The sequence below is a fragment of the Pseudopodoces humilis genome, chromosome 3 (assembly GCF_049639895.1).
Source record: "Pseudopodoces humilis isolate 2021_Gansu_Grassland_sample_001 chromosome 3, ASM4963989v1, whole genome shotgun sequence".
NCBI lineage: Eukaryota > Metazoa > Chordata > Aves > Passeriformes > Paridae > Pseudopodoces > Pseudopodoces humilis.
In genome coordinates, this window is record NC_142202.1 from 23,673,446 (window position 1) to 23,697,996 (window position 24,551).

The 24,551-nt window shown below is 39.5% G+C and overlaps 1 protein-coding gene across 2 annotated transcripts; it reads right to left on the reverse strand.

Annotated features, from left to right (window-relative positions):
- Positions 1-7,208: 7,208 nt before the first annotated feature.
- KCNG3 (potassium voltage-gated channel modifier subfamily G member 3) lies at positions 7,209-23,065 on the reverse strand. Of its 2 annotated transcripts, XR_015772201.1 has the most exons (3): positions 22,452-23,065; positions 12,464-13,853; positions 7,209-7,224 (listed from the first exon to the last, which is right to left on the reverse strand). XR_015772201.1 is itself a non-coding variant. In XM_005523378.2 (2 exons), the coding sequence occupies exons 1-2, from the start codon at positions 23,060-23,062 to the stop codon at positions 13,208-13,210; spliced, it is 1,257 nt and encodes a 418-aa protein (XP_005523435.1). In that variant the 5' UTR covers positions 23,063-23,065; the 3' UTR covers positions 12,279-13,207. The 2 variants fall into 2 exon arrangements, 1 of the variants encoding a protein (XP_005523435.1); XM_005523378.2 differs by lacking the exon at positions 7,209-7,224 and having other exon boundaries at positions 12,279-13,853.
- Between the last annotated feature and the right edge of the window lie 1,486 nt (positions 23,066-24,551).

Genomic DNA, 24,551 nt, shown 5'->3' on the forward strand with positions numbered 1-24,551 from the left:
GTTATAGACAAAAACCCCAGACCACTGAAAACCCCCCTTGCAGTTGTCTTAGAGGAAAAGGTCTGTGTCATTTGAAAAGATCAATAGTAAGGTGTTGTGATGGACTAGAGAAAGATGCCATGCAGTGTTTCTCAGTATTAAAAACTAAATTATAATTGCATTGGAGCTGCACAGGACAATTTATGCCAGGGGGCTTGACTTGAATACCTAAGTCATTTGCTTTCTTGGCCCACTTATGACTTATCAGTCATACTTAATTTTTGTTGTTATCAGACACATTTCAGTACATTCTATACAGCTATATTTGGACTTAATCTGCCCTTTCCCAACAATAACACTGCTCTATATTTACTCTAGCAATTCCGTGGAGAAGGCAACAATCAATGAACATGTAGGATTGCCAATACCAGCTGCTCAAAAATCATGAGTTGGGGTTTAAAAACTTGTCAGTTTATTAATATTTTAGTACATGTCACATTTTACCACTTCTCTGTCACCTTCTTCTTCTTTTTTACCATTTCATGCCTCAGGATATAATGAACATGCATAGATGAAAGTCACCTTTCATGTGATAAGCTTTAGTAACAGTTTTCATAAGTAAGAAATGTCAAAAGTTGGAAACTTCTGTGTTCTGAAGATATAAATCTTTGGATCTCCACCTTCAAATTAGGGCAGAGTGATCTCTGGGTATGTGCTGAGGCAATACTCTGATAGAATGCAATGAATTCATGTTGTTCAGGAAGAAGCAAGAATAACAGAAGTTTTTCCACCAGAGGATCACTGTTTGCTATTAATTCACCAGCTGGTGCCTTCAACTAGCAGTACTTTACACCTAAACATCCATATGAGAGCATTAGACACATCTTGCAAAGTCTTTTGGTTGTGGTTTAGCTAAGGATGTGGCTGAGATGCAGAGCCAAAGAGTCATCTCCTGGGTTGCTCCTGGACACAGTTTTCCATGGGAAGGAAACTCTTACAGCCTTTGGCTGAGTCTCTAGACTGAGTGAATAGGAGATCAGGATCTTACAGTGTGTCTGCCATGGCCACTCAGACAAGATACAATCTAAGAAAAGTCTGGACCTGCAACTCTGGTGAAATGTCTGCAGTTCTGTGGATCTATAAATGTAAAACAAAAGCTGTCCAATGTGTTAGAGAGGAGAAATTGAAATATAAGGAGCAAAAAGAGAAATCTTCTGCAGATGTATTCAGCTGAGAAACTTTAATCAGACGTATGCTTTTGGAGTGAACCTCCAAGTCATACCTGTGCTTTGGTTTGTATTCCTGAGCAGGCTTGGAGCTTACAAATGGGATAACATTTTAGATGAATCTGGGCTTCATGGTTGACTGTGAGATGCACTTAAGTAACACAATGTGCTCCAGATGGTGTGGGTCTCAAATTCTCTGCATTATCTCTTTTATTCTGCACATCACTCCTCTTCTGTCCACTCCTTCCAACTGTAAATACAGCCTGGTAAATTGTGGAAGATGGGATGCGAGAATGGATTTTTTTAGATCCTAATACCTGCCTAAAATCCCATTCACAGCTTCTACCTATAAGCTCTTCTTCCAAGTACTGCTGTGGGATAAAGCCATTCAGAGCTGGCTGAGCTATACTCAGGCAAAAGGTCCATCTGGGCCCAGATTGCTTGTCAGCAGGCTGTATTCTAAGGTGTTTCTATTTGACTATTCACCAAAAAAATAAAAAATAAAAAATACATACTTAGGTTTAGTAATACCGGTGCCAGTTGTCTGGTTACTTGAGAAATCTTTCTTATAGAGAACATTTTTTATGAATCATTTATCACATCAGATATAACATAAAAATAGATTTCTGCCATGAGATCACTGTCTCCTGCATTGAAAATAATGCATGGTTTTGACAACATTTATTTTTGAGGATTGTATTCTACCAGCAGCAGGAACCATTACCCCATGATATCTTTCAGCTAACAGTCTCCTAATTATCTTTCCTGCAGCATCCTGTAGTCTCACCGACATTCTATAAGCATGTTCCATTTATGGATTAGTCTCTTCAGATGGTAGTGTAACTCCTGTTTCAGGAAGTCTTGAAGGTGTTTTGATGTGTCTCCCCTTTGCCTTGCCACATGATCAATTATGGCTTTCCTTTTTAGATACTGTCTGCTGTTATATACCTGTTGTATACCTGTCTGTGCTTTCTTACTGCCATCAGCAGACGGATACAGTAAAACTGGGAGTACAAGCAGATGAAAAAACTATCCACCTCCTTATCACATCGTTTCCCTGCATAGGAGAAAGAAGTTCAGGAGATTCAGTTACAGTGTGGGAGAACACTGGTAAAGTCCCGTGTGAGGGGAAGAGGGAAGCTCAGTAACAGCTCTGCTGGGAAGAGGACTGAAGTGTGCTGGAGTGAGTAGAGTAACAGCAGGGAAAGCTAAAGGAACTGTTCCTGAGCCAACTCCTTGCACACGTTAAAGGGTTGCAGAAATAGGGAGCCCTCCAAGTAAATGCTGCTAGCAACATCTGCCTCTGCATTGTGCAAGAACTTTTCTTTGGCAGAACACACACAGCCTTACAGAGCCTATAGATAGATTGGGGTTCTTCATACTGTGCTTTGCATGTCTATTTATAGATTCCTTCCAAGGATGACATGACCTGTGTGACTGCAGGTCTCTGTAGGTGGATAGAAGTACTTGCTGACCACACAACATCTGAGTGAAAAATTTGTTGTAAATGTGTCTTTTGACAATATCCTCCTTCCTAAAGATTTTTCTCAGTAAATTTTGCTGAACCATATCTGGCTCCCTTGTCTTGCGTAGGATCTGTGAATGGCAATTGCTCACAGAGACTTTCATTTGGCTCAATATGTAGCAGCCTAGGCTTTTAAAATGGGAAAATCTGAGTTCTGTTTTCACAGAGAATATCGGAGCTTGCAGTACCATTGGTGGGGCAGACATGTTCTTTTTAGAGTGCTGTATCCTATTCTACAGCCCAAGGGAACTGAAAAGGAGCGGTGAGGAGGTGTAGAAATAGAGATTTGGCACCATGATTTTACATGCTTTTTGCTTTGCATACTCTTGATTGTTTCCCCTTCTGACAGTTCTCTTTTGCAGATTTTGCAGTGTGGATCTGATGTGATTATGCTTTCCTGAAGGATTCCCCATCTCCTTTAGGCTACAGTGCTTGTTGCTCACTGTTCAAAGGCAGAAGGGAAACGCTTCTATGCATACTTAGAATTGCTGGAGGCACCACTTTGACTCCATTAAATTGCTTCTCCTAGATCCAGTTGCCAACCAAAGAGACGGTGTCAGAGTATTATAATTTGAACCTACAAACTCAAATTTCTTAGCACTCGCTAAACGCTTGCCTTGTAATGCAGAGATTACACTAACATAATAGGAACCCAATTACTACAAATTCTGTCTTTGCTTTCACAGGTTATTGAATTAATAGAACCATGTTAGGAGAGCTTCAGGGAGAAATGAACTGAGTGAGCTCGACTGTTTGGAACATGGTGCTAATAACCAAGATTGTGGGTTTGATCTCTGTGTGGGCCATTCGCTTAGGTGTTGGACTTTATGATCCATGTGGGTCCCTTCCAACTTTATATTCTGTGATTCAGTGATAAGTAATGAAATCTAGATGCTGCCTTACAGGAAAGTTTCATGGGTAGAGACAAGGGAAACAGTCTCCAAATACTATTAAAAGCACTTTATTTAATATCCCATATGCTTTCAGTGTAATCTAAGAGCTTTGATTCACACATAAACCAGTTTGAACTTTAGGAAAATACCTGTGTGTGCTGCCTTTTGTTCCTTTTTGGATGACTGCATTCTTAAAGTTTAAAAAACTTTCTTAAATCTGGTTAAAAAAAAAAAAAAAAGAAGCCATAAAATATGATATGCACATTTCATATATAAAGAAGAAACAGAAGACCTAGCAGAGAGTTTATGGATTAAAAATGGCAACTGGTAAGTAAGTGCAGATTTCTGGACTTAATTATTCTTCTGAACTGTAACATTCAAGCTAAATATATTTTGATTCAGGAGAACTGTATCTCATTTGAGCAGAGAAAACTCAAATGCTTATCTTCTTGCTCCAGTCTCCCAAAAAATTTATATTGTTTTAGCTGAACTTTGTTTCATAATCTTTTTGGAAAGCAAAATCACCAGTATTGTTTGTAGTATATTCTTTTTTAAAATAGTAGGAGAAAATGAATAAGGATATCACTTTGGAAGCCAAGTTACAGACCTGAACAAGGGATCATTTGCTGCATATGTTACTGATAGCTGTGGAGCACGAGGCTGACATGGTGCTGGCCACAACTTCTGTCTGTGTCAACAGCAAAAGGTTGTGTTTAGAGTAGCAGCTCTCATGATTAAAGCTGAGATGGCACACTTTCATGGGAGTTTCCAGTGGTCATCTCTGAAGAGTGTGATTTTTGGGGAAGTTTTAAATCAAAGCCTTCTGTTGAATTTTGTGTATATTTTGGATTGTTGCCTGCAGAATTCAGTCCCTGGGGCCCCTTAGTGTGGATGCCTTATGCTTTCTGGTAGTCATTAGCACTCCACAGAAAGGGAAGCAATTTCTGCATGGCACAAGACAGTGCCAGAGTCTTTCTCATTCTCCTCATCTGAGAGACTGCATCTGCATGGAGACGCATTCAGAAAACCTTTAGATGGAAGTAGTAAATCATAAATGTTGGTGATACGAGTTGTTGTCACAATGTGTAATACAGAGAAATAGGTGAAAGCTTTTCCTTTAGTCAAGTGGTCAGGTTGGTTTACACTTGCCATTCATGAGTGGTCTGGGGAACTGCTTTTTAGCACAGGTCCTTGAGGGACAGGATGCTCAATTTAGATAAAAATATATGTGTAGAAATGAAGGTAGGAGAGCAAAGGACAAGCAGGATGGGATAGCAGACACGAGGGCTAGTACTGTGCTTTCATAATTCTTGGTGCCAGCACAGAAGCCTGCAGGTGTAGCCAGCAGCAGAAAGAAAATGGGGCAGCTAGGAAAAGGGTAAAAACCAACAGGTGAAGAACTGTGATGGAAAGCGAGTCACTTAGAAAGAACTTCATTGCATAGAGCCTTTTTCATTGTTTGGTTTAATATTTTTAACCTCTCCCTATCCATGTGCTTTATTTCCTTTTTTCATTAGTCTTTCACCTGCTGCCCATAATATTCCTGTAGTTCATGTGACAATCTTGATAAGGATTTGCATGACTCTTGATAAGGCTAAGTCTCCAAAGAGGGAACATAAATGCACTAAGTCCTCTTACCAATATTAAACTGGTTTCTTCAACACAGCAGTGAAAGGCTAACAGTTTCCAAGACTGGTAGCTGCTTTGAGCATGACTCTATTACATTTTGGTGGATCAGCCACTGAAAATGTTTTGTCCAAGCCTGGCCAGTTGGTTTTACAGCTTCTTGGTAGAAACAGCAGTTTAGCTGTTTCAACCAAAAAAAGTTAAGTACACATCTGCAACTGCAACATACCACTGGTAATGCTGCTCTCAAGTCCATCCTGTTGGCACAAGCAGGTGGCCAAAGGCATAACTCTTTACTACAGAGCTGAGAAGGGATTTGAATGGCCTGTGGGATGTGAAGCACCAGGATAAGACTCTGGACCAAGGATGGAATGAGGATGATTTAGACTATTTTGTATTGCTTTGTAAAAGCTTTGCTTTGCATGACTGTTTTTTCCCATTATATATGGCATTTATTATTAAGGAGGAGAGAGCTCCTTATCCTACACTGACACAGAGAAATGTATGCATATTTATTCTAAGCTATCTAAACCGAACTGCATTTCAGATGTGAATGGGACAGTCTGTATGAAGAGAAGGCAAAGGTAACAGCAGCCTCAGTCTGTGGACGTTAATTTTTAACCTTAATGCTTTTTGAGTGAGGATTAGATGAAAGCAGAGAGAGAAAGGTCTAAGAAAACAAAATAGAGATGCTGAAGATGGAGTCTGCTATAAAGAGAGGAGCAGACGAGTTCATAGTCCTTGGTCTTGTGTTGAGGGCAACCTGGTATTTATATTCAAGACTTTGTCTTCCAGATGACAAATATATTTTCTAAAAAAAACCAAAATTCATCTTAGCTAAATTTCATTCACTGCTGGTTACCTGGCTCCCTTGAAGAAGATTTTTCCTTTCAGACATACCTGGTTTTTAAGCCTCTTGAGTCAATGGAGAACAAAAGGCTGCTATGACCCACAGGCTGAGTTTCTATCAGAGAACCAAAGATGTAGAGGTTAAAGACAGTGCACCCAAAGGCAGAGATACTCAAGGAATCCATATAAGTTTGATAGTTATAAGCAAGATTCTCTGGCAGGAATCCAGATTTGTATTTATTTTAATTTAAGTAATTTTTTTAGTGATACCTTTCTTTTCAGTTAGCCTCTGCATGACTATACTTAGTGAATACATTGTTGGGATTGTTTTTCTCTTTTAATCTTTAATGGCATGTGTACAATAGAATCCTTTTATAGCATCGAGGATTCATGATGCTATCCTAATAAATGGCCCCAATTTTACTAATTCATAACATCCCATCAAATGTTATCAAGTTCAAATATTAAACCCTAATGACAGAAATCCTGGTTAGACACTGTGCTGTCTTGGCACAGCCAGTGCAGCTGACAAGGCCTTTAGCGATGGAGGAAACACTGTCTTCTAAGTGCTGCATTCTCTGTGAGGATCTCTAAATTGAGGAGAGAAAAATGTATGTCAGCACTTAATACTTAACAGTAAATCAGGCTCAATAGATAAGCTACACTTGTGCTACAGAGAAATGGCATCTTGTATGCTTGTATTCTTATGCACTTTGATTCGTGTTTTGGTATTGAATTTGTAGGGGTTTTGGGAGCAGCACTGTAATTTTGATCTGTAGAGTTCTTACTACAACAGAAACCTGGTCCTTTCTGTGGCTCCTAGTTACTACAATACTGGTGAAAGAGCAATGCAAAAAATATAAAAGCAGAAGTGGAGGATTTCTGGAGTGCATGGGAAAAAAATTCTAATATTTAAGTTCTAGATTTCATAGATTTTAATGATCTTCTTTAGTGTTTTCTTTTTTAAATTCTTATGGCAAACAAATGAATAAAACCGTTCCCAAGGCAGAAAGAAACAATCTTCTTTTTATATCTTCAATCTTCTCTTCAGTCTTCAATCTTCTTTTGCATAGGATTCTATCCATTTGTATCTCAAACTGATGAAAGGTGCAGGTGCTGAGCAGATCTGCAAAACAGTAACTGTGTTTAAACATTAAAAAACCTCTTCTGTTTCCAAATATATTAGAAGTCCTTTTAGGAAAAATGCTTCTAAAAATAAACTGTATGACTATGTGGACATCTGCTTTATTTCTTACATTTCTTCTCTGTCTGATTTTATGTAAAATAGTTAAAACTAATAAATAACAAAACTAAAAATGCTCGATTTCCAAATGAAAAGTCTGTTCATTCTCATAATAATTCAGAGGATTGATACCAGAATAGTTCATAATTCAATGATCTCTTAAAATATTCAAGTTTTTTATTTTTTTCCAAGAAAATTAGTTGTGAAGTACTTTTTTTTTTTTTTTTGGAAGTACTCTTGAAATGGCTGCATTTGAAGCTTCAAGAGAGTATCTCAGATCCATTCACAACAATGCACTGCTGGAATTTCTGGTTGTGTTGGCATTCTAGAATGAGTACCATGTTAATGTTTGGGGCTGGCTTGGGTTTTTTTTTTAATATAAAAAAAAATACAGTGAACTTGAAGCCAAATTAAATCAATTTTTCCAGATTAATTTTTAAAAATAATCCTTGAGGAATAATATATGTTTCACATGGATGCTTTTAATTTTGTTTTGACAGTCCATAATTATGATAGATCTTCAGTTGCTGAAAAATAACACTGTAGATGTTTAACTTGTTTTTTTTTGCTTCAGACTTATTTCTGGAGCAAATATTGAAATTTTATATGGATTAAAACTCCTGGGCTCTAAATGGCAAACTTCTCAGTAGGCAAAAGTCATTAAAGAAAAAGTTTTTGCAAAGAAAAAGAGGTACAGTACCAATATGAATAGCCATAGAATTTGCTTGTTTAAAAAGAACACATTTTATAAACATTTGTGTTTTGACCACTAGTCCATGAAATATGGCAACAAGACCAGCAAATTTTATTACATTATTTTATCTCATTAATTCTGTATTCACATAAAACCCCCCACATTTAATACCTTTTCAAATTAGAAAGTATATTTTTCTTTACAGATAATCAGACAATATATAAAATTAAGTTTCTATGAAATTATAAACCTTTGCATTTGTTAAGAATAAATGACTCTAAAGTGTGTAGTTGCAAACATTCGTATTTTATTAATTTGACCAAAGATTTATATTCTTCTTCTGTGGCTCTCTGTGTTGTCAAGCAGATTGTCAGTCTTGGTTGCTCACTGTGCAGCTTGTTGATGCTTTAACCTGTCTGTTGTCTGAAACACACTCCCTAATTTGTGTTGCACTTTTTTACAATGAAACCAGAGTTTTGTTGTTTCTCTGTGTGGGCTGGGGCAGCTTTTCAGATACTGGAAGCTCTTACAGCTCTAGCAAAGCTGGAAGACTTTTCACACTAAGTCTCTGTATTTTAAACAGGGATCTGTTTTATGTAACAAGTTTAATTATCATCACATATCCTGACCTGCATATTTGCTTTTACAAATAACAGAAAACGAGACCCAGTTTCATTTTTTTAAAATATGTGGAAACTTTTTTATAAAGCAGTATTTTTTTGTATTTTTTTTTTTTTTGCTATGCGTAGCTTATTTAACTTTCCAGCAAGTGTCTACTTAATATCTCATCTGAAATAATAATTCTAAAAGCTTAAGTGATCCTGAACCTCTTAGGTGCAAGAAAATTCTGGCACAGCAGACCTTGTGTTCATTGTGCTGGTTCCCAGGAAACTGACAGGGTTTGGCTACTGAATATAGCTGGCTGGTGTGTGCCTATGTCCACTTCCTGGAACGCGATCAGATCTGATAAGATTTTTGTAGTTGTTATCCAAAAGGGATGAGACAAGTGTTTTGAATCCATGAGGACTTCAGTTTTACTTTGGAATAGGAACATCAATTCTTTTACAGGTATGAATTGCATACATGATATGAAAAAGCTGTGCCTTTTCTTTTAAATACACGGATATCAAGATAGGAATCTTACATTACCAGGATTTTAATCTTTCTCAATCTTGATGTTATGCACACCAGTATAAGCCACTGTACAATACGAATTAATATCACATTTTTAAATAGCTCATCCCTATGCTGATAAGACTGTTTAATATCATCAGTCAACCAAACTAATTTTTTTTTTTTTTGGTGGGTACTCATCAAGACAATATTGTCTTCAAGCTTTACATCAAGGGAAAGTACAATCTTCCATTCATTGTGGTATTTGGGATGATGCTTCATATAGAACTTTAGAAGGAAAATACCCTAGAGAGCTTTCCATTTCAGGGACTTCATTAATGATCAAGTACTTTTAAGTGACATGCAGTACCTTGAAGGATTACAGACAATATATAGTTCCCAATAAATCAATCCTAGGGTTTGAACCTAGTATATAATGTATGATTAAACTTGGCAGTTCAAAACTCATTGACATTGGTTTCTATTTTAGATGAACCAAAATGCTGGATCACAACTGTACAAGCCATCTTCATTTTTCTCCAGTTTTATTCTATTTGTATTTCATCTAATTTGTTCCAGATGTGAATGTTTCCAAGAGAAACTGTCCATGAAGTCTTTTATTGTATATGGTTCAAACTGGCAATGATAAGAGATAAGCCAGCTTGCCTTCACTTGGTTTTTGGCTTTGAAATGCTGCACTTTGAAATAGTGCTGCACCCCATGTCTGCATAAAACATGGTCTCCAAAAAATTTTATTAAACAGTTTCAACAGTTTGAAAATATGCTTATTTTTTACTATATAAATAATTCATATTTTGTAAAGTTTCACTAAAAAAAAAACACAGCTCCATTGAAAATAAGATTACATATTACTGTAAGTTAGGCATCCTAATTACCCTATAAAATTTTGGTTTAAGGCTACCATGAAGATTACTTTATTTCAACTTGGTTTGTAAGGAAACTAAAGTCTACACACTGATAACCATACAACAATAAAAAGAGAAAGAAAAAAAATAACCCAAAAAACCTCACAAACAATCACCAAAAACCCAGTGCAGGATCTCTTCCTTAGTGGGCTTATATACAGCAGATTGAAAATATTTTATTATAACTCAAATTAAAAAATACATTAGGTCATTCTGTTCTCCTTTTGCCATATAAAATTTGAACACAAACTGTTCAAAAAAACATAGTATAACTTAATATAATCTCCACAGACTTATTCCTTTATACAGTTACTTTCATTAGATTAATGTTTTTACACTGGGAAAGGATTCTTCATCTGAAAAACACTTCATAAAGGATGAAACATTTTGTTTGTATACCATATATAGCCTGGATCATTGAAAACTTCCTGTCCTTAATTGCTTATGCAAAAATGATTCATGGTGCAAATTGGTATTCATAAGTTATTATGTGCATTAATTTATGTTTTTCCTTTCTGCAGGCATCTAAGGATTAGATTTATAGGTGGTGCTGAAACACATTTTATATTGTCTTGAAATCAAGATTGCAACATACTTTACATTCACATTTTGTATGGATTTTAAGCCATTGTCATCATAATGATGGTTTGGGCGTTTTGTGGAGGAGGGCTGTATCTCAGAGTATGGTTTGGTTAAATACAATAGGTGGACAAAAGACAAAGTAAGTTTTACAGAGTTTTATGACAAACAGTATTTTTCCCAAGCATTCAAAACAGCGGATGAAAATCTGTGGGGCTAAGTTCTTATGCAGGGTCTTTAACCTATTTTAGCTAAAAAAAATAAAGAAAAAAGAAAAAAAAAATTCAATTGGAGCAAAATGGGGGAAAAAAGTTTTCTACTTAGAAATGGTTTTGATATTGTCAAAACAACTTTTCATTAGAAGATGAAAATGTCATTTTCTTCAACATCTATATTTTGGATTAAAGTCTGAAATTTTAATTTTGTAAAGGAGAAAATTTTTTGCAAGGAACAAAAAAAACCCAAACATTTCAACTGACTATAATATATAATATATGCAGGATATATATAGGTACACATGCAGGAATACAGAGCCAGCATCTCCACTGCTGTAAAACATCTAAGTGTCTCTGAAGTCACAACTTGCCTAACTAACATCAGCTGTGAATCTCACCTAAGAAAAGAATTTTTGCTGATCTCATATTCACCTCTCTGTGGAATGCTGGAGCCGGTTTCTGAGCAACATGATTTTGATAGAAAAGGCATAAATATAGTAGTGTAAAGGAACTACAGAGCTAACCTTTGAACACACCAGTGGCAAGAAACAGAGGTATGGCTGTAACAGCACTTAACAATGGAGTCTTGAAGGGAAAGTCAAGCTTGTCTGTAAGAAGGCTACAAAAATTCTCTCCAAGTCTTCAGAAAAATTGTGATTGCAATGAGATTCTTTAAGATTACTTAAGACTAAGATAACTTAAAATGGTAATGACTCTTTCAGGTCTCAGGGAAGAGTCTTCAATGTACTGGTTACTGATCAATGTGGCAGGTTTATTTGAGTCAGCAATTCCAGGGATGCATTTTCTAGGTGGTACTCATTTAACTTCTAAAGTGAAGTTTCACAATTACATATATAAAGATGCCTCTACAGCACAGTAAGAGTAAATGCGATATTTTCAGGCAAGCACACAAATTTCAGCTCTGCTGATGACTCTGAACTTTCATATTAACATGAAAGCTCCTTGTTGATGTTTATTGGTACCTAGATTTGTACAGCTGTACCTTAATGTGTTTTAATATCTAACTGCACATTTCTATGTAGCAGCCTTTCAGAATTATATTGAACAATGCTATTAAGCAGTACTACACAAGAAATGTAGTGAACAATATTTCAGAGCCTAACTTGATTCATTTTCTAGTAACATTGGAGAATACACCATTTTGCCAAGTGCAACTCACACTTATTTTACTTTCTTTGGTATGCTCTGGGCTTTTTTTTTGTTGTTTTTAAAACTTCCATTGAGGTATATCCTTTAGTAAGAATTGCAGAATTTAAGATGATGAAGAGTCTCATCTGACAGGGAGAAAGTGTTTTCCAGTGCTTGCTCCAGGCCACTTCAAATGATGGAATCTTACAATTTATCTTAAGAGAACTCTCACTATGATATCTATGTTTAAGATATGTGGGGCAGGGAGGAGGTCAGGGAGGGAAAATCTGTGCTTATGAGTATGTAACTTCAGGTGGATGGAGCTGAGCTGAATGTATACAAAATTTGGAGAGCTTCCCCACTAACCTAACAGGAAATATATATCTATATCAATCCCTGATTTCTTATGCTGATCTTTGTAAAATACAATACTTGCTTCTACTTACAGTTTGGTTCCAGAGAAGAAATTAATTGTGACCTAAAGAAGTCCTTGCTTACAACATTTGGAGGTTCTCGCACTTCTTTGTGAACTCTCAAATTCAGAGAAATGCCACTGACTTCACTGGGTTTACAGAAGATTTGTGTGCTTCCTCAAAGATCAGAATCAGGCCTCAAGGGTTTTTTTGTCCTACAGACCTATATTCTTCATCTTTCCTGAGTCACAGAACCAGGTCTACTTTGTTGCAAAGCACAAAAGTAGTAGTGATTCTCCTTCAGCATAGCATTTGGTTATCTGAGTTAAAAGTGGAGACAGTTCAGGCAAGAAGCTATCAATGTCTCTGTGAAGCATTTAGATACTGGAATCTTTGAAAAACTTCTGCTACACATTGCTTAGAATGGTTTAGGATATGATTACAGGAATGACAGATCTCAGTGTTACACCCATTTTTTGTTCTCCTTTTTTTTTTTTGTGGGAAGGCAAACTGAACACCAAACTGGTCTGGTTGAGGACTTCTAAATCCTCTTTTGTTAATTTTGTTCTCTCGAATTTGAAACATCACTCTCTCTCCTTGCAAGGTGCTCAAGGCAGATGGACATCCTTCCTGTCTGAATGGTGACGGGCTTTCTCCAGGCTGGTGAGAATGTTGTTCCACAGGACCATCCAGTCAAGGAGGACACGCGAAGGGACCTTCCACCATTCTCTTCTAAGACAAAGCTTAGCAAGTAAGTACAACAGAATGCAAGTTGGGTCAATTTAAGAATTCAGCAGAGAGACTTCTACTGTACCTAGCAGATCGGAACTTGAGCTCATGGTAGCATTGCACAAAGCTGTGATAAATGAAAGTGATTGGCAGGGCTAATAAAACAATGCCACTCACCACACAAATTCCTCCAAGAATCCTTCCTGGTACAGTGATGGGACACATGTCACCATAACCAACTGTGGTCATTGAGATGATCACCCACCAACAAGCAGCAGGAATGCTGGCATAATCCTTATTCTTTGTTCCCAAGTCCAGCCCATTTTCAAGAAGCTGTGAAAGTGCACTGAAAATTGCCATAGCAACACAGATAAAGACAAGTAGCATCACCATCTCTCTGTAACAACGCTTCAGAGTCAGACCAAGTGTTTGAAGGCCAATGAAATGACGGGCCAGTTTAATCACCCAAAAGATTCTCATCATTCTTAAGACCCTCAAGGTGACTCCAGCCCTCTGAAGCTGTGAATTTTCCCCAGTGAAAACTGTCATTAGAACAGAGATGTAGTAAGGAGTAATTGCCAGCAAATCAATGATGTTGAGAGGTCTTCTGACAAACTCACACTTATTTTTCGAGACGATGAACCTCACAATGCATTCTGCAGTGAACCAGCCTATGCAGATAGCTTCAATTATCCTGCCAAAAGAAACAAAGGACAGTATTTATGCTCTGTGCAAAGTCTTCAGGGGATATTTGGTTTGTTCACAGATATTACCAAACTGACACTCAGACTTTCACAGAAGACAAACAGAAAGTCATGCCATCCTTATCCTGCACCTGGGACTGGATTTAGCAATTAACCTGAGGATCTAGTTAGAGTTTATATTGGTTTTTGGTAAGAACTCACTCACTGATCACTTTCTTTGAATTATGGATTGCTACTAGTCAAAGTACTAGGCAAATATGCCTACACACACTGGAATCCCCCAGGAAATGGTAGGATATCAATGCCCATGTGTAACCTTAGCAAGAACATCTGGGTTTGGGTGGGGTTTTTTTTGTTCATTGAGTTTTGTGGGATTTTTAATTTTTATTTTATTTTATTTATTTTTCTAAGTCTGTGAGGCCTGATGCACTTGGAAATGCCAAGGGTTGTAGATCAGTGAACTGTCTGGTTATGAACAGCAATGTATAGAACTAAACTAAAATGGAAGTGCAGATAGAGTAAGCAGAAATAATTATTTTCATTGGATGATTCATGCATTTTAGTTCTTTAGGAATCAACCTAAACCAGTCTATCTGATCTGCATCCCAAACACGGGCTTACCTAGCACTATATTCAGACCTATAAAGGTATTGCCACTAAATACAGATGGTATTTTATTTTTCAGTATTGCATCCATAAAGTACTAAACATGTAATTCCACCTAAACTACATTGCAGCAAAAATGTCAAGGTAACCAAATGTTAAGGTAATAGGCAAGTTCCTCTTCTTGCCAAATGCAGAAGAAATCCTGGAAGGGGATTTCAGTATGTTCTTAAACATTTTCAAGTCCCAGTGAAGTGAATGACTTGAGATTATCTCAACTTGAAACCAGTGGAAGGTAGAAACAGAAGATAAAAATGTTGCTCAAAGATTATTTAGTAACTGTTATGCATGTGATCACAAATCTCCCTAAGATTTCAGATTGTACTCACTTTTTTAATACATGGAGGCTAATCTTCCCCTCATTCCTCCATTAATCTTTTTAATCAACAGTTTGAGCAAAGAAAAAGCCCACCACTGATGCCTTCTATTACCAACAGCTCTGAAACCAAACTGGTGTGAGATCAGACATTCAAAAATACTGCCAGAAAATACAACCAGAGTTTTTCATTACTGCAAGGACTCTAACAAGGTAGTGTCTGTTGAAACGTTTTGATTTGCAAGTGAAAATCTAACTATCATTTCAAACCTAAAATTTTTCTTCTGTAATGCATCTGCATAATTTCTTACCAGTTCTGAAATCTATTGTTATTAATAAGATGGTGGCCTGGTTGAAAGACAGTATTCTTCTATAACTGAAGTAATTCTAGACTCTGTAAACTAACTTCTTCATAGACATTTTACAAACTAAAATTTTATTTATTTTTCTTTCCATTCATTCTCTTTAGTTTTAAGCTAAAATTGGAAGAAATAGTAATCACTTGATCTAAAGTCATAAGGTACACTGTAATTTTAGGCACAGTAAATTTAAATGAGCATAAATTAATTATTTAATTATTTAGTAATTATATTATTATATATTATTATATATATTATTATAAAATTGGACCATGTTTTTCTTCTTTCATGATTAACAGTGGAACTTCTGTAAGCAAGTGGCCTTCCTTCGTAAAGGGCTTGCAGAACACTAGCTCATGCTAGCACCTTTTGATGAAAAGACCTTCGAAATTCAAAACCAGTTTGCTCTTAAGAATTAGCTGTTCTCTTAAAAATTAAGCTTTTGAAAACTTCCTTTGAAAAAAAATCAGTAAAAAAAGGTTGATGGGTAAGTTTACATAAATCCTTTTTACTTATGATGAGGAAATACCTAAGATTTCCCCAGTACAATCAAACAGCAAGATCATGGCAATGGACAAACTGATGATGTCTGAATGTATTTATATGTTGGCTAGTTGAGATCTCATTTAACAATTAAAAGAAAAATTGTATCTGGATAGAAAGCTTCAGCCAGGAATATTCAACAATTCCAAAAGACTATTTCTATACATTTTATGAGATTTCTCTGGTAGTGTTGTCTGTATCCTATGACATGAAGCATTTAAATGAAAAAGAAATTTGTAATTGTACAATTTAAAGCTTTTTCACTTGGTATTTCCTCCTGCTGCCCTGATAATGTCAGAAACATGACTCCTCCATTTTGTCACCCCTTAGACAGGTTATCTCTGGGTTGAGATTTGAGGAAGTTAGGTCCTGAACACTGTGATACAGTAGAAATTCTCTTCGTGAATCAACATTGATTCAGTGGTCATATAACTTTGGGGAATAATTGTAGATGTAAAATTCCATGAAATATCATCAATCCATTGTTTTACTCTGGCAGTTCCTGGGACAAGAAATACTGTAAATCAGTTATACTTCAGTTGGAAGGACTAAATAAATATTTTCTTGTAGAACAGATTTGAAGTGAGCTAAGAAACATCAGTGACACAAAAATGACAAAGTGAGATCAAGGCTGTGGGGAATACATTAATGCCATTCCATTTTAACTTGAACTTCCAACTTCTCCATTTTGCATCCATCCTTCTTCCTTCTGGCTGGGAAGAAGATAATGAAGAAGGGTGTCCCTTATTTTTTTCTTTCCTCTACTTACTTTTCTGCCATCAGTGAAACATTTTTCATTTTTCCTCTCTTGTCACTCCCTTTTTGCCTGTGTAGATGGATTTTGGCAGTACTGGTGAATCACACAAAAATGAATACTTTGGTGAGAAAAGCTAGAAACCTCTGGCATGTTGGGAAATCTGGAGTGCTACATTCTACATTTCCACTTTCAGATCAAGTCTCCCTCTCCTTGCAGTGACTTCTCTTTATTGTTAACCTTATCAGTGGATAAATAACATCTAATAAGGAAAGCAATTTTAACAGTTAGTCCTTAAGAGAGCTTAACAGAGTATGAAGCTAAAGTCAAATAAAAGGTGTATACTCAGAAGACTAAAGTACCTGTATTTTTCATAATCAATTCTTAAAATATTTTCAGCATATTCACAGGACAAACTTCTTTTATTGTCTATCTTTGGAATAATGATGTATTAAAATCGATAACTATATAATTAAATAGTGACTTTATTTGGTAAAGATATAGTACCTATTTTATAAATTTCCATCACAGTTTTTGGTTGGGTGGGTTTTTCAATTCTAAAATAGCTGGTATCCAAAAAGAAGAGGGGTAATTAAAAACAAAGTAATGAAATATTTCCTTGAAGATTCCCCACAAATTTTATGAATAATCAGAGAAAATACTAATTTTTATTCAGTTACAGGCTATTCCTGCTCAAACTTACTGTTAATTGTCCCAGACCGAAGCACATGAAAGAGGGTTTTCCTCACAAAATTTTAAGCTGCTTGGTACTTAGCAGTCTTTCAAGATTTCTCTAATGAATCTTTTGTCCATAAACAGAAAATCAAGCCTTTTCAAGCCCCATTCTTACTGTAATCCCATCACTGTTCAGTTTTCTGTTCCACATAACTTTCTCTCAGAATAATCTACTTTATGTACAATGAGTTAAATGATTTCAGAAATAATTTTTTTTCAATCACTGATAAGTTTAGTTTGTTATTACTAAAAAAGAAAACTATGTTGTAATTATCTTAAATTTTTTTCATTTTATCAGTATTCTTTGCCTCAGCTTGCCAATTCTTATACTTTCAATATTCCCTGGTGAGTTGGCTGAAATCAAACCAAAATATTCCTTAGTGGCACTATTATCTAATAAACTTGTAAATAAAACATACACAGCAACAGGACACATGAGGAAAACAGATGATATGATTAAAGACAGTATATGACAGGATTAAAAACTGTCAGCACTGATTTGTTAAATTGTTGCTAAAGCCTATTTTCATGTAAAGCACATTAAACCTGAAAAATGTCAAAGCAGTAACTAGAATGATCAAATTTCTGCTCAGGAAAACTCCAAAGTGATTTCAGAAAATGTTTGGGGTTTTTTAATCCTTTTGAAATCAAGGGCTTCCTTCCCATTACAAACTGTGGAGTAAAGGCCACAGAACAGCTAGTTTCCCTGAATTAAAAACCCCGCTGGCTTTTTTTCCATTCTGTCCCTGTTTGGTAGAAATTATATGCTGTCATGCATTAAATTCTGGTGCTTTATGTGGGAGGTTGTAATGACCCATCACTCCCCAGGGAAGAGGCAAATCCCTTTCACAGCTTGAGGGGGAGACCTGGATACAAACATCTTGAGCCCTGAGATCCTCAGCATCTTTTCCATATATGTTGAACATGACTGGCACCTAGCCCGGGTGAGTTTAAGGCTCGGCTGTGCCCAGGCAGTGGTATACATCTGCTCTTTTTTTCACCTCTATTTTTCAAAGAACTGGTAAATTCAATAGAAGAACCTATGTCTGTGTTTTTAACCTAGGTCTTTGGTTCCATTCTTTACCTTCAGCCCACTGTTTTAACCTAAAAATGTGGTATTCAAGTTCGATCTTGTCCAAGAAAGGAGTTCTTACTATTTTTTGAAGAGATGTTGAACATGAACATTCAGGTGTTCTAAAATTACACCACTAAAAAGGAAAAGTATTTTTTGCATGTCTAAAATTCAAATGCAATTTTTTAGGCTGATATTTTGCAGAGATTTTATAAAACAAACAAAAAAGCCCACTGCCTCTTGATGAGAGATGCTGTTTGGAGAAACTACTGTGTTTATTTGCTTTTGCTTAAGAACACAGCAATCATGTAGGCTTGATAAGTCAGTGATTATTTCAGTACAAACCTAATCATGATTATTAAGTAGAAAGGGGGCAACCATCTCTTCTTAGTGCTAACAAGCTACTTGTATCAGAAAAATAGTTTTAAGGCAGGTAGATAGAACTGTGATGGCAGTAAGTCAAGCAGCTTCAAATGATTTCCTATTACAGGCTTGAGAAGCTCTCCCTAGAAGATTACACTCCCAATCAGTGTATGGACAGGTCCCTGAGCAGAGACTCACAGTATGCATCTGCTGGCACAGTTCAGAGGACAGCAAAGATAACTTGAAATTGCCAGAAGCAACAGAAGGCATTCCTGCTGTCTGCTCCTAAACTCTGCAAATCTAATGCAAATCTTTAGCTCTGATAAATGGAACTTGCCAAGGCAGGGAACAGAGCAAAAATCTTAGATTGAAATAAATTTAATAACCCATCCCTCATCCTGAGAACAGGCCTGAGAAAGGCAATCCCTCTGCAATCAGGGAATTGTACTTCAGTGTCTGTAGTATCTGTAAAATTCCGAGGTCAGATTTCCCATCCCTCTTTCCTTGAATAAAGCCTACTCCTGGAGTTCTCTGTTGCCTTCTGAAGGGTGTTATCCCAAAGGATCAGAAACAGCCACAGGCTGTTCATTCTTTGAGAGCATGGTCACCATGAAAAGGCAAAACAATGTAATGGTTTATGAAAATAGTTTAGTGGATTTAATTCCTCTTCTGTTGAAGGGGTGTTTATACATGGAAAACAAATACAGTTGGTGTTAGCTGGCAGCCCCAGTAGCCCTCACTGCAAACCTCATTAAAGAGGCTGATTTTGTAAATGCCAGTATTAGTGACCCACTCACTTGCTGAGATGATGTCCAGGTAAACTGGAAATACACTGCTGGTCAGCTGCTTTCATTACAGCTGTCTAAAGCAGTTCTGGGAATGGTTACCATGGGACTCAGCCATAGAAATTATCCATGTGGCACCTTTCTGACATAACATAGAGGCAAGGGCAGGGGGGCTTATTGTGAGAAACCAAAAATATCAGAGTTGCTGGGTTTTCTGAGGTGTTCTCACCTCCATAGCTTATGCTGAGCTGAATAACTGACTACATTCAAATCTACAGCCTAAGGACTTCTAGATTAGACCATTCAATTTTCACTCCTGAAACTTCTTAAAATACATTTTTGGAATAGCGTGCAATCTTAGTAATTACAGTGCCATGCGAGTCAAAACTCACTTGTGTACAGCATAAATGTAACAATTTTTCTTGGGGAAAAAAAATTAATTTTTTTAATAATTTATCTAACGTGACTATGTTAGAATTTCTTTATTTTGATGCAGATAGTTTAATAAACCAAAGACAGAATTTGGTTTCAAACTTTTAAATGTATCAGAAACAAGTGGACAGATTTTTAAAAGCCTTCTCACCTAAGAGGGACTGTTGCCAGAATATGCAATCCCAGAAACTTCCATGGGATTTCTGTGGTCAGGCTTTCAAATAAGCCACTCAGCTACTTAAGTTTTGCATACCCAACTATTTTTGAATTAAATAACTACAAAGTAAAGTAATCATAAACACATAAAGGCAAATAGAGTCAGATGACAACTGGGCATGTTAGGTCCAATCGTATGGCACATTTAAGTAGTGATAACTAAACTGGACAGCTCACTCAAAAGCAACTGAAGCTAACATGCTCTTGTCCAGCTATAACAGATTTTTTAGCAATGATGCAGCATGTGCAAAAGAGAGGAGTGGCTCCACCTTGATGGTCACCTGTTGACAGGCACACATTTGTGTCTGTTTTCCATCAGATTGGGATGGGTTCCTATGCAGTCAGAGTGCATGGGTTAGATGATTCAGTCTGAACTGGTGCTTTTATGCCACAGACATTTGTGACATTGGTAGAAACTTTTCAGCTGGTAGAAATTTTTTTATTCTTTTGTTGCAGTAACAAGGAGTAAGACAGGTGGTACAGAAGAAACTCACCTCATCATTAGTAGTTGTCCTTCTGGCTCTAAAAGGAGCCTTCACTGCCTTGGGAACTGTTTGGCTATACTGCACCTTACAAGTATTTAGGACTTTATCCTTCTAACACTTGGTGTACAATATGCAATTGTTCAGAAGAGTAAAATTAGGATGTTGAAAACAAATGCACTATGAAAGAAAAATTACACATGGCATGTTCCTCTGCCACCTGAACTCTTTCAGTAAAAGAAAACTTGTGGTTGAATCCCACACCATGAAGATGTGAATAAAGACATGACCGATGTGGTTAATGCTACTGTAGTGTTGCATCTATTTTCCCATGCCTCTTGGGACTATCTCAGCAATTTGCTGCTGTACAGAGAGGTCACCTACAGCATCTACTCTTTGAAATAACCTTGCTAAGTTTAAGTAAGGCTTTTTAACTGGAAGAACCTTTAGGACCTTCTTTTGACATATTTGAATCTAAGCAGGATCAACAGCTTCTCACACTGCATCTGCTTTCTTTTTCTTCATACAATTAATTCTTTGGCTCAACTACAATGAGAAATACAGGTACAGTTTTCCATTAAGCTAATGGAAACTATGAAAATACTTTCCAAGGAATTAATCTGGCTACTAAGATATAATATATCACATTCCAATTAACTCTATGGTAAAAGATGATGATTTCATAATGACAAGGCTGCAATTTCACTGTAGTGCCCTTTTAGAAGAGAAGAAGCTGAAAACTTTTTGTTGAATATCCTGTCTGTTTTTTAAAAAGGGAGAAGCTAGCAAATACCAGAAATGTTTACTTCTTTCTTTATATGTCAGTCTTATGGGAGAAATTCTACCAGTCTGGTCTCAATTTTGTTCTCTAGGGAACAGGGAAGAGAGAGGACAGAGAGAGAACAGAAGAGTGAGTGCAAGAGTTGCATCAATGTAACCCTAATCTGGGGTCACAAGAATATGGAAAAAGGTTTGCTCTTACTAGTGAGGCTCAGGATTGAGCATTATACCCCATGCACTGTTTTCTGCAACTGTTTTGCAATGTTTATTATGCTGAAAGGAAATGTAAACATCTGTTACACTTATGCACTGGGGCGCTTGAATTATGCATTTCCAAGAACTCGATGTGCAGTTTGATCATCTCCTGTGTTCCCCACATAGAGAATCTGAGATGCAAAGGGAGGAGGGGGGATACGGCTGTTCCCACATACAGGATTTTACCAGAGCAGAACCGTAACAGGCACTGCATCTGCTCTAGCAGAAGGTCCTGTACGAATACACGCAGAGAATTTACAGGATTTGTCTTTTCCCAAAGGAAAAGACCAAAGAATTGCATTCTTCTGGAGGGTTATTTAACTTTTTTTTTTCCCCACAATCGTAAGGCATAAATTGATTTTCGGAGCGTCTGAAGTTCTCGGTGTGGTCCCGTGTCTCCTTAAAGGGGGCAATAAGGGCTCCAAGAACCTGAACGGAGGGAGGCACCCTCGCTGCGAATAGGAGCCGTATCCCGATGGCCCCGCTCCGGTGCCAGCCCGCCCAGACCCGAGCCTGCCGCCGGCCCCGGTCAGCCTGCAGCGCGGGCGTCCCCCGCCCGTCCCCCGCGCTCGGGGCCACGAGTGCCCGGCAGAGCCCGGTGGGAGCCGGAGCTGCGGAGCAGCGCCACTCCCCCGACACTCCGGCATCCCTCCCCGGCCCCCAGCTCAGGGTCTCAGGGCGCGCAGACCATCTCCGCCGGCGGAGGCTATAGCCATGGACCGTCAAGACAAGGGGCAGGAAGGACACAATAGACGGGACACACGGGGACCAGACAGCGGGAAAATAAAGGATCCTCCTACCCTGAGGGCTCCCTCACTGACTCTGCTGTGTACCTGCTCTGCTCCTCCACGCTGCGATTCTCCGGCGCCCGCCACTCGGGCAGGGTGCTGGCGCACAGCACCACCATGGACACAATGACGAAGAGGATGGAGACGGTGGCCAGGACCTGGGCGGCCACGGAAGACGTGGGCTCCTCAAAAGTCCTTCTCATCCTCTCGAGCCACTTCCTGCCCTCGGCTCCCGGTGGTCGCCGGCCCTTGCCCTCGGGGCCGCCGTTCGGCTCCTCCGCCGCGTAATAGGTGCACGTCTCGGACATGCGGTCGTCGAGGCGGCGCTGGCAGCAGTAGTCGAGGTGGGAGCCCTCCAGCCCCCAGTAGATCATCTCGTTGTAGAAGGAGAGCTCGCACATGTGCGGCACGAAGCGCAGGTGGCCGTGCCGGACGTACAGCATGATGAAGCCGAAAGCCTCCGAGTGTCTGTCGAAGAAGTACTCGTTCCGCTCCCGGTCGTAGTCGTCGCACACCTCCAGAACGTCCTGCTCCGAGAGGCAGCCGTGCAGGCGGCTTACCCGGCGCAGCGGGAAATCCTTCAGCACCTCCCGGGAGAAGGAGTACCGGGTGCCCCCGACGTTCAACACCACCGAGGGACCGCGGCCAAAGTTCATGGCTTGGGCGGGACGGAGGAGGGGAACGGCGGGCAGGGCAGGGGGGCGAGGCGGGGGGCAGCGCGGGCGGCAGCGGCTGGCCCGGCTCCGGCTCTGCGCGCACCGCTGGCGGCTCCCGCTCGGCGACGGGGCGGGCAGCGGGCGGGGAGCGAGGCAGGGGGGGAGGGACAGCGGGAGAGACGCCGCCGCGGGCGCCCCAGCGGCCGCGCAGGAGCGGAGCGGGGCGATGCCGCTCGCAGGTGCGGGCGCGGCTCAGCGCCGGCGGGCGGGCGCCTCCGCGGGGCCCCGCCTGGGCGGGAGCCGGGACGTGGCCGCGGGCATGGCAGGGCAGGGCCGGGGAGCTCCGCGCCCGGCGCCGCTCCGCTGAGCGGTGCCGGTGCCGGCTGGCAGGCGAGCGAGGGGCGGCGCGGCGACGGCGGGGTGGGGACACGCCTCTTCCCCCGCCCGCGCACATGGAGCGGAGCGGGGCTCCCGCGGCCCCCCGCCCTCCGGGGACCCCTCCCGGCAGAGGGTTTGGGCGCAGCGCGGGGGCCCGCCAGCCTCGCTGTCCGCCCCGCCGAGCGGCGCTTGCTCGAAGTTGTCCACTAAACGCAAGTAACACTTTGTGGGCGTTTTCCCCCCCATCAAGAAAAGCTCGAAGTGAAGGGTTTGAGAGCGATGCAGCTCGCTCCTTGTCCTCGGCAGCCGACGGCCAGCGCCTGTCTTTCCCGGCTCGTTTGTGTGCCTGCCGGGGAAGCGGGCGGCCCCCGTGCCCGGTAAGGGCAGGGCGGCGGCGGGCAGCCGTGGCCGCAGCCCATCCGCCCCGGCGCTCTGCCGTGCACATCTGGACAGGGAGACTTCTCCTTTTTCTCTTCAGATAGTGCATGGACATAAGGGAAGAGCCAGGTGCAATAGGCAAGTCTTCTTCCCTGCTTCTGCCCATCCTGGTCTCAGGTCTCTGCTCCTGCAGCTTCCTATGTCCTGCACCTGCTCTCAAGATTAAAGCAATTATTAGCCGCTACGACCCTGTCTGCACTCTAAAGCTTTGATTTAATTTGGCTGCATCGAGTTCAGGGAGTTAATTTCCTTTACTGACGGTTTTTTTTTAATTCTTATTTTTTTACCCGAATATGACAGTTCTCCAAACGGAGGTATTTTCTAGGCTCATTAACATCTGGAATATCTTGGGCTAAAAGCAGGCAAGACACAGCTCTCCCTTTCAATGAGATGCTTACAAGTAATCAGGAGAAAGGGCAAGTATAGCTTTTCCAAACCAGTGCCAAAGATTTGTCACTCAGGTGTTGTGTCTTTAAAAGGGCATTCAGGTTAAACCAGTGTTTTCCCATGGCAGTTTTGTTGCTCTAGATATATGCACTTTATGGGCTGTTCTTGTTGCTATATTACTTTATCAGCTGAGATTTCTAAGGCACATTTAGGCGTATCAAAATTAATGAATAGTCGTCGAATTGTGTAGTAAAAATTGTGTTTTTTTAAAAAAATAGAATGATAT

Coding starts and splice junctions, on each gene's coding strand:
- KCNG3 (XM_005523378.2), bottom strand. CDS start 23,062: ATGAACTTTGGCCGCGGTCCCTCGGTGGTGTTGAACGTCGGGGGCACC. Junction 13,854..22,451: donor AGCGTGGAGGAGCAGAGCAG/GTACACAGCAGA, acceptor TTCTTTTGGCAG/GATAATTGAAGCTATCTGCA.